Below are 17,311 nucleotides of genomic sequence, written 5' to 3'. Positions count from 1 at the left end.
GGGCGCAAGGGGATATACCCAGGATGGGATGCCAGTCTGTCACAGGGCACCCCAAGCAGGACTTGAACCCCAGATCCACCGGAGAGCAGGACCCAGCCAAATCTGCTGCGCCACCGCACCTCCCCTTGCAATCACAACTAATTTAAAATGAATGTGTAGACAGCAATGGGCTGACATCACATCCAGGGTCTTATCCTGCCAGGATATCTATTGGGCCACTGCAACCCTGCATTAGGACAAGTTATTGATATTAATGAATGAATTATAGAAAAATACCTTATCTCCACAAACTCCAATTCAATGTGAAATGACACTTATCCCATTAATTATACTCAGGATTCCCCATCTTATTGATCACTGACACTCAGGAACAGACATAGGGTTAGGGTTAGTACTGTATATAAGTATAAAAGTAATACTTGGGTAAATTAAGGTCTATGTAAGAAAGAGTATGACTCACTCCCTGCTGCACTCGCTGTTGAATTAAGGTGATCTCTCCCATTCTATTTGGTTGCACTGTACTGGCTTAGAGAGTGAACACAGGTCACGTTGACTCCATTACAAACAGAGATTTTACAAAATAGACAAGTGAAGAAAAAACTAAACTGGATAATGTTTATTTCTGGAAATTTGGCCAGTGTAATGTTACAACATATGAAAATGTAAATTTCTCTTAATGGCATACAGCTATACGTTTGACTTGGTTGTCACAGTACTGCATTTCTTGGACAGAGCATCAGTGCACTGCTTATTTTTCATTGCCCAATTGGAAAAATGTTCATTCACTTTAAATGCTATTAACATGTAGAAAGATGAATACAAGAAACACTGAAACCAAGTCAACAAGGAAAATTAGAATTTTAGTTTATTTAAACTTTAGGCTGTTTACAAACCACATACTGTTCAGATGATGGCATTCCAAAGTAATGAGACAATTAAAGCCAAATACAAAGTTTGTGTATATCCATTTAAATGCCGTGTTACAATACACCTTTTTAAAAAGGAAAAACTAAATAGAACAAAAATAACTGTTAATTGTAACTTAATATTTACATTCCATTGAAAAATAAATTTAATTTAAGATAAAATTGATATTACAGGTAATTACAACAGTGAACTATCATTGGGTTAAATAAGAATATTTAACCACTGGTTAAATAAAATCTAAAAAAATTGATGTGAATTATTTTTACAATGCAATTATTGCATTACAAATTATGCTGTCTTTGTTACCAGCATATCCACCAGTTTTGTACTAATAGTGTAGAGGAAAGGGTCCATAGTTTCAAACTTCTTTCAATCCAAAAAGAAGATATTATTGAACTGTGTGGCACACAATCTCTTCACCTCTTCTGTTGGGCACAAAAACAGAGACGCGACAATGAATATCAGCATATTTTCTTTTCAACCATCATCAGTTCCACCCTTTGAGCTCAACTGAAACGTTATTGAATTTGGATATAAATTATATTTCTGACTGATACTGGGCTGTGAACAGAATGACTTAATCAGTAAAATATTCTCTCCAACCTGTTTAGCACGCCTCAAAGGTGCCGTGGCTAAAATGAAACATCATCTTTAGTTACTTATCACCAGGCACCCAAACCACCTTTAGCTGCTTGCAGTAAAATTTTACATCTCCAGTAACAATAGAGAAGTACTTTCTTTACATTCATGTCAAGTGTCACATTCAAGTCAGTTTACTTCCCTAAGCTTTCAGTTACACTTCCACTCTTAATCATTGAACTGGAACTTAAAAACACACCCATTCAATTCAACTGTGACCTGACCCTAATGCTGCCATAGAGCCACGGTTGGATAATGAGAAGATCTTATGGCCACAGTTGGACTGGAGCGAAAACTGAGAAGTGGTGTAATCTGACTGGGTGTAGCAGTCCTCTTAATCATGTAGGAAGAAGAGTGGTAACGAACACCAAGGAACATGGGCCGCCGTAATAACGACGTTCTAACATGTCAAAACACTTGCAAAGAGGCCTCCGCTATGTCAGCTACAGACCATGGCACATCTGTCACAGAACAAGAATTTTTTTCCCTCCCACATACATTTTATCATTTCTTAACCTTACTACCAATCCTTGGTATGAGTACAAAATACGTAGACTTACCATTCACTTCGATCAAATTAGCATTCTTTTGATTTAAAATGACGTAGAGCTCTCTCTGATCGGACTTCTTGCCAACCACCCAGTAGTCTGTCATTGCTTTGACGATAATTTCCTCATCCTCATCAACCCTAAGAAAGCAGCACAGGAACACTCAAAGGAGAGCTCAATGGACAAGGCCACGTCCGCCAACGTGCAACCCGGATGACCAGTTGTAAACCCACTTTTCTGTGACTGCTCACCGCACGAAATCAGCATGGATATCCCCAAGGATCTTCATGAGGTCAGGGTGCACGGAGGTCAGAGAAACGCTGGCAGTCTTTCGCATGTGGATGGTGCTCTTCTCAGCCAGGTTCATGTGGTTAAAGTAGATGAACTTAAACTGAGGCTCCTTGTCTGGCCTGCATATGTTTAAGACACGAAAGCACTGTAATACTTTCAATCACCTCAGTAAATATTAGCTAGGCTCACTTACTTATAAGGTGAATATCTAAAAACCGGTTATGTCTGAGAAAAGATTTGGTCTTTGGCAAAACATTTACTCTCTACACTACAGTGGACATCCATCCATTGTGATTTTAGTCAAATGTCATTTTGTCTATATTAACCACAATACTACATGTGTAGTATTTATGCGATATGCTTTGCAAATTTTGTATCTAAAATTCAACTTTTTCCTACCTAAACTGGTATATCATTTACCACAAAATCTTTTTTCCTCCAACATTTATTGTATGCAATATTAACTTAAGACGATGAATACTTTTAAAAACCGTGGAAACTATACTGAGAAGGTGAAGCTAATCTTTCTTCCAATGAACAAACGAGCAGTACATGTCCTGTATGCAAGTGCCATTAATATAGTGTTTTAGCCGAAAGTTTTCCATTATCTTGTACTTTCAACACAGAACATTCACTAGAAAAGTTACTTATTAAATATGTCAAAACTAGTAAATACGTTAATGACATCATGTGTCTCATAACTAAGTTGTCTTTTCACCTTGGTGACACCGCTGCTCACAAGCAGAGTACACCTTGCACATTAAAGTTTCACTCAGACTTAATGCGTAAGGCGAGCCTGTCATTGCTTTAACCACGAGCCTTGGTGACAACAAAACAAAGGCATCAGTAACAGCCACTGAATAATCACATTAACTATCCAGCAGAACTGCTGCAATCTGCAGCTGTTCGCAAGCCAAACAAAAATTAAACATTACCTATATGGAGCTGTAGAAAAAAAGCTACTCGCTGTTTGGCTGTTCCTAATAGTCTCCTACAATCACTTTCAAAAGTACATGTTAGCCGTGTATCAAGACATGCAGCAAGTACACATCCAAGCCTTATATCAAGACATGCAGCAAGCCTATTTTACACTCATTTTGTATGTGCATGACGCAGGAATTTGTATGACACTTTCCCGAGACATCAAAAAAATAATTGATTACTATGCCATTTATATTTTCCATTGTCATTTAGAATTTTAGCCAAATTAAAGAGAAAACCCTGATAGTGTTTTTTTAAAGATTACACCAATTTAATTGGTGTGACACATCCCGTAATTTTAGCAAGTCAGGATTAACGCTGACCCTGATACCCGGCGATTGATGTTGTACTGCTCGCATATGTCTGAAGCCAGCAGTGTGAGCTGGGGTCCCACCAGCCCATCCAGCTGCTCGCAGAACTCACGGCCCAACTCTTCTGAGGCTGTGGACAGGAAAAGGTCACTGATGAAGAATGTTCTCACTGAACCAGAATTAAACATGAAAAATGTTCTATATGGCAAAAAAGTAATACTTGGGTACATTAAGGTCTATAAGAAAGAGTATGACTCACTCCCTGCCGCACATGAGGAGATGTGAATGCCCTTATGTATCTGTAGTATAAAGTTTTTGATGCGGACCACTTAAAAGTCCATGGGTAAAGAACATAACATCTGCAGGATTTAAAATTTTTAAACCAGCAACTGGGTATCTTTTTGGATTTGTGCATACTGTGACATTTGTTACACACTTACCACTGATCATAAAACAAACAGCAGCACTCATAGCCTGGTGAAAGGAACAGAACATAGCTGGTGTCAGACAACTCCTTTTGAAAACATGGCTACAAATATCCTTAAGTTATTTTCATTTTGAGATTGCAATTCATATGAATTCAGTTTACGGAGGTGTTTTCAAGACTAGAACAATGGAGAATAACAAGTAAGTAAAGGTTCATAGGTCACTTTTTATTTGCCTGAAACTTGTACTTTACTCATAGATACTAATTGACTAAGTTGTCACTGTGGGAAAACTTCTGTACAGTTCAAGCAACATTTGTTGCTTAAAATACTCCTGTTGCTGACCTTAACAAAAACCATGCCTATATTTAAAATAGGTGCTTAAATTTTTCAAAAGAAAATATACACAGAACTGAAACAAGCAGCAGATATCTAACACAAGAAAAAAAATACTGCATTACAGTGTACTTAAACTAGATGCCTGGAAAGCCTGCAAGTAATGTAGCAAGAAGATGAATAAATAATTTAGATTATAAAATAGCAACAGGTAGTAAATACAGATTGGAAAGAAAATCCTGCTTTTGTGTGTTTTGGAGTAAACTTCCTAGGACTCTGAAAAAGTAACTACTTAAAGGGTTCTGCAAGTCAAACCTTATAAACAATTAAGTGAAGCTCCTCATAGCTGTCATCTGTATTCACAAATATTTTTGGGAATCTGAACTTGGCTTCAGGATCCTTTAGGTTGGAGGGTCCCGTCAGAAACCTTTTGAAACAAAGACAGAGGATGACCAATATCATCATTTCCATTGTTACATCAACCAAAAAGTGAATTGACTGGAACAGACCAGAATTAATCAGTGATAATTAGCATAACTTGTAAAATGTACAATAGGTATACTGCTACTAAAATGTACCATTTTCATTTAGATTAAGAACACCTTTAAAGGACAAAGAATGGAAACCTACTACAGCTACAATTCCAAACTACTTTGTTACAACAGTACTAAAAATATTTTCAGTATACTTTGGCTATTGGACACATGTCCAACCACGCAATGCACATTTATTGTCTACAGGAAACTTTCTTAATAGTGGAAAAAATGAAGAAAAGCCTCCACTTAACTGTAGCAATAAAGTAAGCTGACCAGCTACTTGTGCTTTAAGGACTATATATATTAAAAAAAAAAAATTTTAAAAACTTATTTCGCGTAATGAACATTTCGAGTCGTATTCTAGCTGGGGTTACATATGGTCTGCTTCTTAATGACCTGTTTCTGGAGGAGTGCAGCTACCTGATTCCCCTTTTATTATGTAGCCAATTAAACCTGTCTGTTAGAAAAGACGAGGAGATTGATGTCTGGATGTAACATAAGCATTGTGAATGAAGTGGCTGAATCACCCTTCACCACAGCTCTTGGCTAACATCCTTATGTCAATCATTCATGGCAGCAACATTCTCCTTTTCCAAAGAAAGATTGTCTCAGAGTTATATAAGAGACCAAAACTGCAATCAAAAGAAATAAAAACTGAAAATGTAAAATTTATGATCTGGAATATTATATACTGCACAGATTAACAAAGACAATTACATTCAATAAAAGATAACCTCTGCTGTCACTATCTTCTTAATAATAATCCATATCAAAGGCTACAAAGGGCACCTGCCAACACATTTGTAGATATGCGTGACAGCAGATCTGGAAAAGTACATTGGGTTACAGAAATCCTGCAGAAAGCTTAGTGGGAGGCCTGAAACAACCCTGGGTACTGTCCTCATCCCTGGGGCGCATGTGTCTGTGAAGCGTCTCAATAATCACACAGTCACTATTCCTCTCACCCTGCTGCCCTTGAGACAGATCATCTCCTCGTTACTTTATCCTGTTATTCAGCCCAGGAGGGTCATTTCAGGCTTACTGTGTCCAATTTCCTCCCTGTCATAGGTCACCCCTACACCACTTAGGTGTTCCTCGCTGTGTCACCACTGGGCATCCAGGCCCTTTGCCAGTGGTTTGAAGATCCAGAGCTGGGGTCTGACATTCAGACTAGAGAGTGCCTTGGTACTGCCATGTCCACAAAGCGCAAACACAGGAAAAAAAAATTAAAAAAATCCCTTTCATATCTGAGAATAACCTGCAAAGCTCATTACAATCCTAGAATAAGACCATCATGTGCTGGTACAAGCACTGAAAGATCAAGAATCTATCAGGAGATAAAGAATCCTAAGAGCTTTTTTTGGTGGCACAATATTTTCGATTCAGTTATATCATACTAAAGCCCTTTAATCATTTTTGTTAGTGCTCTCAGTATGTCCATCTTGTGTGCTGTCCTCTCATTTGAGTATAATTTAATTTCACTGGGCAAACAGCTGTTGAGCTAAACCGAGGATATTCTAACATTCTTCTTTTCTGGGATGCGGGCCAGTGTCTTGAAGCTCCAGTGAAGCAGAGGCCAATCAGATCTTACCTCCCATAGTGCAGCAGGTTCCCAGCCACCTCTGGCCTGAGAGGAGAGTCTCTGCCCGCAAGCTATTCCACACAGAAAACAGCCATGTTAATACACCCCCCTTTTCCCCTTCTTGTATATACTAATTCAAAACAATTCTGGTTTTCAAACACTGAAGAAACTTATTAGACTTTATTTTACTTATTTATTTTTTTACAATATATAATTTTTTTAATATGAAATTAAGAACTGGCTTCACTGACATTCATTTCAATTGAAATGATATAATTCAGCTTTCACGTTATTCCACCAGTAGTAGCAGAACTGGTCTACCTACCAGTGCAATGCAGTCTGACAAATACTAACAGCTACCATTTCTGAAGAGTCTCACATGAAGATTACAGTTCACAGTGTAGCTTTAGTACTTGCACTGTATTGACAGCTCATCTGTTTCTCACCTCTGGCTCAGAATGCCTTGGAAATAAGGATGTTGTCAGATACTTGTACAGAATCCGCATATCATCCTGTTCCAAACCGCTCCTGAAACCCAAAAAACATACACATGGGGGTATTCAAGTCAACATATTCGTGAATTTGTTGTCACAAATATTCAGCATATTAAAACAACAATTTGACAGTAATAAAATTTAGGCCTATTTTCTGTTGCTGACATCTCTGTACATAGGCAGAGAGCTGTCACTCCCTTGAATTTAATACCTTAGCTTGGACAAGCAAATCCAGCAGTTCTCTGCCTCAGAGGCTTCAATTACTGCTTACTGAGAAATACTCTACAGCTTCCTTTTAACGTTTTAAATATTATGTGGCACTTATTGCAAATTCATCAGAAATATTACTGAAAGTAAGCGAGAGGACGAGAAACTACACCTGGTCCTTCACCTAGCTGTACCTCTATGACTACATACATCCCATGTCAGTATTTCTTTTCTTAAAGAACAGCAATACTGTTGAAGTACTAGTTTACACTACAGTATAAAATAGATCATACAAATAAAATTTTGGATGTCACATAAAATAGCTCACACAGCCTAGTAGTTTAAGTGCAGATATGCTGTTGTACAGTTAAACATGAACTATGATCCTAAATGACTTCAATAATCAAGCAGTAAAAACAAGCAACACGTAAAGCTTTAAGTCATAAAACTCACCTTTCACCTATAGGCATCTGCTTAACAGCAACAAGATAATGCAATGAAGAAATGTAATAATATCATTTAAAGCTAGTGTGAGAGCAGACAGTGAGAAGTAATCAGATTTACGCAAGTGGCAGTTCTAACCTGAGCAACAGAAGCAACACTTAGCACTGAAGATTTTTTATTATTATAAAAATAAAGGGAGGTAGCAGGCTAGAAAGGTCATAGCCATAAGGACAAACTGTCCTTCTGGGAGATTCCAGTGGGACACAAATACCAAGACCAGAACTTAGTCTTGATTTAAGTCATTTCACCCAAACGGACATGCAACTTTAGTATCAGTCCTTCACATTTATTTCTGAAGCTTTAAAAAAAAGATAAAATTAAATAACTGCTTATGACAAAAACTTGACTGTAATACTCCACTGCAGCTTCATTTTCAAACCACTGCTTTGTCTCAGCTCAGTACCTGGGAGCTTCACCTTATGCTTGGATGACACCTCCTGTATGTGGGAAGGCTAAAGTGGGTCTAAGCCAGGGTCTTAGGGCTGTACATATCCCCCCCGCTGTATTTCAGCCTGCGTCATTTTTAACACAAACAACACAACAACGTGCAGGCGAGTTCACACAGGCAGGTGGCTGCGAATCTCTTACTGAAAACAACAGGCATCTTGTAGGTGGCAAACATGTTCTTTGGAAGTACAAATACAGTGGCTAGCTAAGAAACACTGGTCAAGTCAGAGCTTGGCATAATGAAATAGTACTAATTACGTTTTATCAATGCAGAATATGATAAATGTTGGCTAACTACATAGCCCAGGTTTGACTCTTCACCTAGACAGCAAGATCCATTCTGCATTAGAAATGAGCACTTTCAATTGTGCCGTTACATCCTGGTCTTATGTGCCCAACTTCTGTAAGTGCTGCATGTTACACAAACCCCACTATTTTTTTAACCATGAAAATGTATTTAATCCAACCATACCAGATGAGCTGGTCATTATAGAGGAAGGCTGTGTACTTGATCAGACTGAGACTCTCCTCCACTCTGTTTACAAAGGACTGGATCTTCAAGTAGGTCATCTTGTCTAAGGGGAAGAAACTGATCCCACCAAAGACATCCAGAAGATCACAAGACTGAAGGTGTAGAGTTTGTAGATACTGGAGACAAATGGAAAGGAAAAAAAGTTACTAATACATACTGTGTCTGTGAAATGGATCAAATAGGACAGGTTTGGTTCTCACAGATGGGATATAGAGCCTAACAGTAAGGGAACTGGTTGTAATGTTAGGATCTCATCCAATAAGAGCATTCCCTCAGGCACAGGGTTGTTTTAGGGAGAGCTTTGAATTCAGATAGTGAAACTAAAGAAAAACCATATAATGAGTTTTCACTAGTTTTATTTAAGATCAGCATTACCCTATAAAAGAACTTCTCAAGCTTCTGTGTGAGGAGCTCGACTCCACCTGCCTCCATTGCTCTGGCAAATGTGCCATTGAAGAGCTGAAAGAAGACAAGGGAGACGTTAACAAACATGGACTTGCATGACATTGCAGATTTCGATCATGATTTACCCCCCCTTAAAAGCCTTACCTTGTACATGCTGTAGCATTGTTGTAATACAGCGCCATACACAGTGTCCTAAAAGCAATTTACCAGACAAGTTGAGAGGAGGAGAAAAAGAGAGAGAGAAAAAAAAAGAACATCTTTTAAATTCAGTGTTCAGTTTGTTCCAACTGCCACCAACCAAATCATGACCCTCTTGACAGATTATCAGTCTACACAATGACACATAAAATATTATATATAAAAAACCACTTACTAAGATTTCTTCTTCCTGATACTCTATAGTTGGTGGTTTCCCCTCTTTATTTGGTTTTTCTACCATTGGGTTTCGGACCACCTACAGTAAATAGAGCGATGTTGTTACTAACAATGGACAGACATAAACATTGCTGCAAAACAGCATTGTAACTACCATGGGAACACTGTCTTGACTACATTCATAAAGCTGAGTATTCTGACTCAAGTATTTCAAGTTCTTAATGGATTGTACACTATTGAAAAGTGTGTGTGTGATTATTGCTGAACTTTTACCCACTTGTAGTATACATAATACATCAACTAATGTAATGCACACATTTACATTTCTTCATTAAGCAGATGCTTTTCTCCAAAGTGACATACATCTCATAGAAAAAACAATGTTTGCATTACATTAGCAGAATGAGAGACTTTGATGCAGACACGTGATTCTAAAGTACAGTTGATTTGTTACTTTCCACCATATGAACCAACATACGTCACACAAGTAGCTGCATAAAATTTTATCCAAATATCAACAATTCCTAATCATGTAGATTGGATTTTCTTTTAAAAAAAAAAAAAACCTCAAACCATTTAATTCAGGCAAAAAAAGCATTCTTTGTATCACTTCTTGTATCACTAGCAGTTCAACTTTAGATATGCAGAGTTAATAGGACTGTTTTAAGATGTGTTTCCAAATCAAAAACAGCAAATAACCCATCTTCCTGCACACCCAGTTCAAGTCTACATGTCAAATGCAAAGAGACAAGACACAAACAATATACTGTTAATATATCACACTTAATTCCCTTTAACAGTCCCTTAACACACATAATTAATTATATAGCAGTCCACCCATAACTGTTTGAATCAATGCTTAAACACTACATAAGTAGATTACTGAAGCAAGTACTTAACATTTCTGTGGTTCTTAACTACAGTATGTAAATAAAATGTCTATTTCTTACTGTACTATGAATTCAGCACAAATATAGTTCAAGATGAACATGCAAAGTACCATGACTATCCAGAAATTCTCTTCTGGTTCAAAGAAGAATTGCCTGTTCTTCTGTGTATGTAGAGACTTGGCTGGTTTTGATGGACAGAATGTTCTGTAAAACACCAACAGTGATGGAGAGTGAATGATCAGAGGGATTTAAAAAAAAAAAAAAATTATATTGGGCTGGCCACACACTCAAATCCATCAACAAAATGGTAACTTTTCCCTATACTCATGCTAGAATCATTTCTACACCCTGGCCATAATGTTTAAAGAATACAGACAATGCATTCATCATCCACGGCCTTCTGATGTCTACATATATCCTCTTGCCCAGGGCATCCATGTGACTGTCACAAGAGACACATGACCCAGTCCAAAAAAAAAAAAAAAAAAAAAAAAAAAAAAATCCTGAATTGTCAGAATTTTTGAAGAATGAAACCAGATGCCTGAAAACAACTCAATGTTCTTACATCATGTTCATTCATAACCATTTTTAACATGATAGCAAATCTTACGAAGCACAATTCACTTAGTTCTACCCATTTCCTCATTTCCACTTTTGTCTCCCATATTGGTAAAATGTCAGACTCTTATGCACTGGTCAACAGTATGTTAATGGTGTGGATTTTTGGTTAGACATGCAAGCATGTTTGTCTAGACTAGTACAAACATCTCGGGGCAGTACTGTATACAGTAATATACATAAAAGATACTGAAGCTAACTCTCAGGCCGAGACACTACATTTTCAATGTTTGATAGAGCCAACGGTGTGCATTTCTACCATAAGGTCAGGCTTTTAAATATTTTGTGAGGGTGTTGGTTCAACAGGACTATGAGCATCAGTATGTCCAGCATGATGACCCTCTAACAATGGAAACCCACTACACACAGGTTTAATTTTACACACACACACACACACACACACATTTTTTGAACCGCTTATCCCATACGGGGTCGCGGGGAACCGGAGCCTACCCGGCAACACAGGGCATAAGGCCGGAGGGGGACACACCCAGGACGTCTGTTGTAAAATAAAGTTCAAACTCAGTTCAAATAATTTACACAGGTATATTTAGTTAAGACACCGGCATACTGACAATACAACTCATCCTTTATTACAAATTAAAAAAAAAAAAAAAGCAAGTTATTCATTATAAGGTAACTACGAAGTAACCCTGAGTTGTATGGCACTTTGGAGAAAAGCATCCAAGAAATCAGTGTTTGTCTATTGAATAATATTTGATAAAAGAACAACCATTTTACTATGCATGTACCATTGCCATTTGTTCCTTTAACCAATACTTTTCCAATCAGAAAATAATGCTGGTAAGCTTACACTATGAATGTGATCAAAAATCAGCACACCAAATTTTAAGTAACTGAATTAGACAAAAAACACTGATAAAACCATACCACCAGATACATTCAATTGAGTTACAAGAAGACATAATACCCCTGCTTTGACTTCATGCCTATAAGGATCTAATTTAGATTATACCAACCTCGCCACAGCCGAGTGGCACAAGACATTAGTTAGTTATTCATTTAGCATACACTTTTCTCCAAAGCTATGCACAATGATAGTACTGCTTGTAGTACTATCTAGTATTTAGCTTTATTCAAAGTGAACTACAATGCTAGATACACTGCACTGAACTCCCTAGAGTCACACACCCATTTAAACAGCAGAACAATGCAACATACAACAGGCCATTAAGAGTCACCAATTAACCTGAAAAACACTTTTTTGGACTGTGCCAGGAAACCCATGTAAACTCAAGAGGGGGGATTTATTCATGGCACATTTATATGTATTTTAATTATTTTGTGCATATTTTTGTTTTTTTATACTTTCTTTTTAAGTAATTACAATATAAACATGTTTAGCACTGTATGTTAACTTTTGACCAGGGAGTCAGCAGTAGAACAACTGAAGAAATTTATACACAATGGGCAATTCCGAGTAATCAATTAAACTGAAAAGCATGTTTTTGAACTGTGGAAGGAAATGGGAGAACCCAGATGAAAGTCTTTGTTATGTGTACAGCACATAACTTACAACTGCCGGTTGACAGTCATACACTATTAAAGAGTAATTAATGAAAGGAAGCTGCTTTGTTATGTGGTATTATGACAACTGATTTATTATTATTATTTTTTGAATTGTTCCCATTTTCATGGGACTTGGTGATATGCCAACATAAATGGGTGCCAATGCTGGGGCTCAGAAACAAATAAAAATGAGTAATCAATTCATCTGACTAAGGCTCTTTTAGGAATGCAATACCTTTGTAATGTGGAGAAAGATTGCACTGCACTTTCAACATGACAGGTTTTCCATCCATCTTCCTTACCTAGTAAACTGTACTATTGCTTCACACAATCCCACATTGCGGATTTTCTCATTCTTTTCTACATCACTAGGATGGTAAAAGAGGATTTTCTTCTCTTCCTAGAAAGAACAAAGAATTACAAAAACCTGAAATTAAAAATTGTACGACAAAGTAAGCCTTATTGAAGGTGTCTGAAAGTGAGCTTAACCATGAATCTTTTCACACAGCACTGCTTTTTACCATAGACAAGGGTTTAAGATTTTTTTTTTTAAAAAAAATAATAATTTTAAGATTAATACTTAAAAAAAAAAAAAAAAAAAAAAAAAAAAAAAAAAACAAAAAAAAACTAAAAGGGGACTGCACCTCTCCTTCTCGTGGGCCAAACTTGGGATTGTAGATGAAAAAATTAAGCAAGGATGGAGTGTACTGTTTCTCTTGCATTCCTGTAGCCATTCTTGGACTGAAAAGGAAAGAGTAGAACAAAACTGAAACCGAAAAACAAAACTGAAACTGATAAAACTGAAAAACAACACTTGGATCAACAAATGTCACCCAGGTGTCCCTATGCCGACTTCTTCTATCAAAGCTGTAATCGATTTACCTTATCATCAGCATTAGTGTAGTTTTATTCTGAAATTTTTCTGTTCTGCAAAAGCATTGAGGTCATGCCATACACCTGTAAACACAAAGTATAAATATGCCTCAACTACAAAGAACATAAATGAAACTACTGACAGTCAACACAATTGAAGACACACTCCATTAGTGTACATGTTAAACTGAATTATTTCATAATTTTTAAATGAAAACCTCCACAGCTCTAGATAATAACTTTCCCTGAGGAAATGGGTTAAATACAGTCAATTACCATTTAATACAATCACTTATTCCTTACCAACAACTTAGTTCAGAGCCTATTCTAACTGTACATTTAACAAAATACAGATTAAAAACATTTTATTTTTCATAACAGCCCTGTTATAACAGGAGAAAGATTTCATTAAAGTTTATTTCTCAGGAACTGCTCAGCTACTTTTGATTTCTCTTCCACTTCACTTAAGAGTAAAAAAGAATGTTGCTCAACACCAGCAAACCACAAGAATACCGTGAAGTTAAATCTTCACCCCTAGATGAGTTTTAAGTAACTATTTAATACTAAAACTGCATTATTAGTATAACACCTTGATCCTGGCTGCATTTCTCCAGCATTGCAACACAAACGAAAGTCTTAAGAACATCTTCACATTATTCAGTGTCATGCAGTTGTTCAACAGATAAGCTGCAGTGCTCTCTCGCTTTCTTTCAGATACTATATTCAACTTTGCAGCTGTAACCCCCTATACAGTATTGTTGAAAAACTAGTTGTGCTTTGTGCATGAGATCTTCATCCAACTTCCAGAGCTGTATTTTACCAAATGCCAGTGATAGTATTACAGCACTTTAGTAAACAGTACTGTAATACTGTGATAAACTAGGGTAAAACTAATGAGCAGATGGGTCCTCTAGCCACACTTTGCTCTCAGTCTCTGATCATGCGGAGAGTAGCAGAGGAGACATTGATGTGTGAGCACCACCTTATTTATGATCAGCACAACCCCTGAGTGCTTAGCCAGCCCCTCAATTTGTTGATGGGTCAGTGAAAACCACCAAAGCACTAATAATAAATCTTTCAGAGAGAATTCATGAATAGGGGCAAAACTGAGGCACAGCACACATCACTTTTTGTGTACAATACTCCACTTTACCTTGAGAGTGGGGATTCATCCACTTTACCAAGGTATGCTGCAAAAACAATATAGAACTACAGACACTGGTTGTTTTCAGCTGGTCCGCTTGTGTTTTCTTGTGTGCGCAAAGTTATGTCAACAGCATTTACACCAAACAAACTCTAATATTCACTTTATTCCAGATCGACTATTTTCACACTTCTAAAAATTAAACAAATCATACTCAACACCTGGACCACTTTGAATGCACAGCTAAGAGATGAAATTTTCTGTTTTGGTTTAAAACAAAGAAACGTCATGAAAACTGAAAGAAGCAAAACACGACTGCCTTAAACTGTGTAACTGCAGCCCAACTGTCAAACAGAAAAAAAACGCAGTTATTGATCATATTATACATATATGATATGCTTATGCAGAAGAAGGTTTCTTGCACAAAAAGAGAGACCCGAGCTGTAGTTAGTGTGGATAGAGCTGTGCTGCTCAAGAGAATCACTGCTGCAGGCAACCAGCCTGGTTGTTAGCAACAGCCCGTTAACACTGACTGACTCTCTCAGTACAGTAGGGACGGTACCCTCCAATTGGCAATTCTACCACATATGTTGCTCAGGAAGTCTAAAAAGACATTTATATTCATGTGTGAAGACGCAGGGACCATAACAACAGATTTTTAGAAGTAAACACGCTTCAGTGTTGTCTGAAAACTCGACAGCAGTCTGAGTCTCCCAGTGCCAGTCCCAGTCCCAGTCCGTCCGTGTACCAGTCCTTCATACCTCGCCCTCCCGCCGCCGGTTCTAAAACGAATGGTTCACGTGCATTTCTCATAAAACCAAACTTACCTCTTAACGCATATCACGTAAAGAAACCGGTGTCTTACATATACCAGAGTGCAGTTAGCTAGCTAATCATGTGAAAAAAAGGCACATCCTTCCTGCTTTTCTAACAGCCAGCTGCGTGTTGCAGTTGGAGCAGCTCGGGTGGATATCGCAAACTTCCGGAAATGTAGTTCCCATGTACCGGAAGACGGCCTCTCCCTCTTGCAGTTTGTGTCCTGCTATCGTGCAATAGGCAGTCTTATCACGTTGTAACTTTAACCTCCATTCTATCTGGCAGGCTTTTGTGAAGCTCAAATTTCTTCTGAACCTTTTCCATTGCTTATGTTGAAACATTTTTGCTTCGGCAAAGCACAGAATTGTCTGTTTAAATTCTAGATTTTTTTTTGTCAGGCACATTTGGAGAATTTTTGGTTTAAACCATAATACTTTTTGTTCAATAAGAAAAATCCAGCCGTGTTTAATGCTGTAAATCAGGTTCAGAAATGAATCAAGATGCTTTAACCCTAAAGGAAAGGTAGTCACATCCGATCTTAATTGTTAAAAGGCGGTGCAGTGCCACAGCGAGTACAGCTGCTGTCTCACAGTGTCCGGGTACGAGAGGATGCGGGTTTGATCCCCGCTTAGTCTGTGTGGAGTCTGCATGTTTACCCCATCTCTGCATGGGTTTCCACCGGGTGCTCTGGTTTCCTCCCACAGTCCAAAGACATGCTGTTCAGGTCCCCCATAGTGTATGAGTGACAGAGAGTGCGTTCCACTGATGTATGGATGAGTGAGCCAGTGTAAGTAGTGTATCTAGCAGTGTAAGTCACCGCGGTGAATAAGGTGTAGAGTGATAACACTACACAGTGTTCATCGGAAGTCCCTTTGCAGAAAAGCGTCCGGTAAATGAAGTAATGTAAGGATAATATGCTCTCAAAATATTAACATAGATCCTCTTCCAGACAAAATTTTCCTTTAGCTGTAACAGTCTGGCATGGCGGCGTGGCAAGTTTGACCGGTGCCTGTTGTGTGGCGGGTCTGGGGTTATAGCCCTGCTTGGGGTGCCTTGCAACAGACTGACGTCCTCTCCTGTCCTGGGTGCGTCCCCTCCCCTTTCAGCCCTGCGCCCTCTGTTGCTAGGTAAGGCTTCTGCTCACCGCGACCCCGCTCGGGGCAAGCGGTTGTTGACAATGGATGTAATAATCTGTCCGGTGTAATTTTGTGTTGGCAGCTTTATAATTAAAGACCAAGCAAAATTATTTGTGTCTCTTTACTATGTTGGAATGTTTTTGAGCTTTTCTCTCATCACTTCAGACAGTCTTTAGTTTTGAATAAGGCTCAGCAACACAGCTTCTATTGACGTCCCAGAGCCATCAGTTTCTCCAGCATGGTTTCACGCCAGGCTGATTGCCCTTTTCACAGCTTGCTGGCCACACAGTGACATGCAGAGAAGCACTGGCAGTACAAAGCTGGAGGGAAGCACAGCAGCCATGTCTCACACTAATGGTCACCGCCAACACACAGGAGCCTCATAGCTCTGTGGGGGGTGTTGATGCAAGGCCGGGTGAGGAACTCTAGGTGCTGTAATCCCTTCTTCCATGGCATAAATGTGCCAGTCCAACTGAAACAGAAATTCCAGGCTGCAATGGGCTAGTGACATAACCCTGTGATGGCAAAACAAATGTGGCTATCTGAGAGCCCAGAAGTTTGTACATGGCGTACCTAGTGTTCATGTCAACCCAGGCTTCCTTTTAACCGGTGAGACAGTCACATGTCAGCTAAGGGCATGGACTTAACTCACTGCTTATTCTACTAAACACAAGATAAATCACTGCACCTTAAGCACACTATCTAAAATTTACTTTTCGTTGCAAAGACTAACAATGAAGTATTTTTCTCTTAAAAGCTTTTTT

At 38.3% G+C, this 17,311-nt stretch overlaps 1 protein-coding gene across 1 annotated transcript; it reads right to left on the bottom strand.

Annotated features, from left to right (window-relative positions):
- Window positions 1-197: 197 nt before the first annotated feature.
- On the bottom strand, window positions 198-15,547 carry ccz1 (CCZ1 homolog, vacuolar protein trafficking and biogenesis associated). The gene is made up of 17 exons (XM_018762173.2): window positions 15,423-15,547; window positions 13,461-13,535; window positions 13,223-13,319; window positions 12,881-12,978; window positions 10,541-10,634; window positions 9,539-9,619; window positions 9,310-9,357; window positions 9,136-9,219; window positions 8,701-8,876; window positions 7,023-7,104; window positions 6,586-6,647; window positions 4,774-4,885; window positions 4,138-4,171; window positions 3,710-3,827; window positions 2,366-2,524; window positions 2,127-2,254; window positions 198-1,352 (listed from the first exon to the last, which is right to left on the bottom strand). The coding sequence occupies exons 2-17, from the start codon at window positions 13,472-13,474 to the stop codon at window positions 1,297-1,299; spliced, it is 1,443 nt and encodes a 480-aa protein (XP_018617689.1). The 5' UTR covers window positions 13,475-13,535; window positions 15,423-15,547; the 3' UTR covers window positions 198-1,296.
- Between the last annotated feature and the right edge of the window lie 1,764 nt (window positions 15,548-17,311).

The sequence above is a fragment of the Scleropages formosus genome, chromosome 20 (assembly GCF_900964775.1).
Source record: "Scleropages formosus chromosome 20, fSclFor1.1, whole genome shotgun sequence".
NCBI classification, from domain to species: Eukaryota; Metazoa; Chordata; class Actinopteri; order Osteoglossiformes; family Osteoglossidae; genus Scleropages; species Scleropages formosus.
Note: the sequence above shows the minus strand (reverse complement) of the source record. Positions and strands in the feature narration are given on the sequence as shown.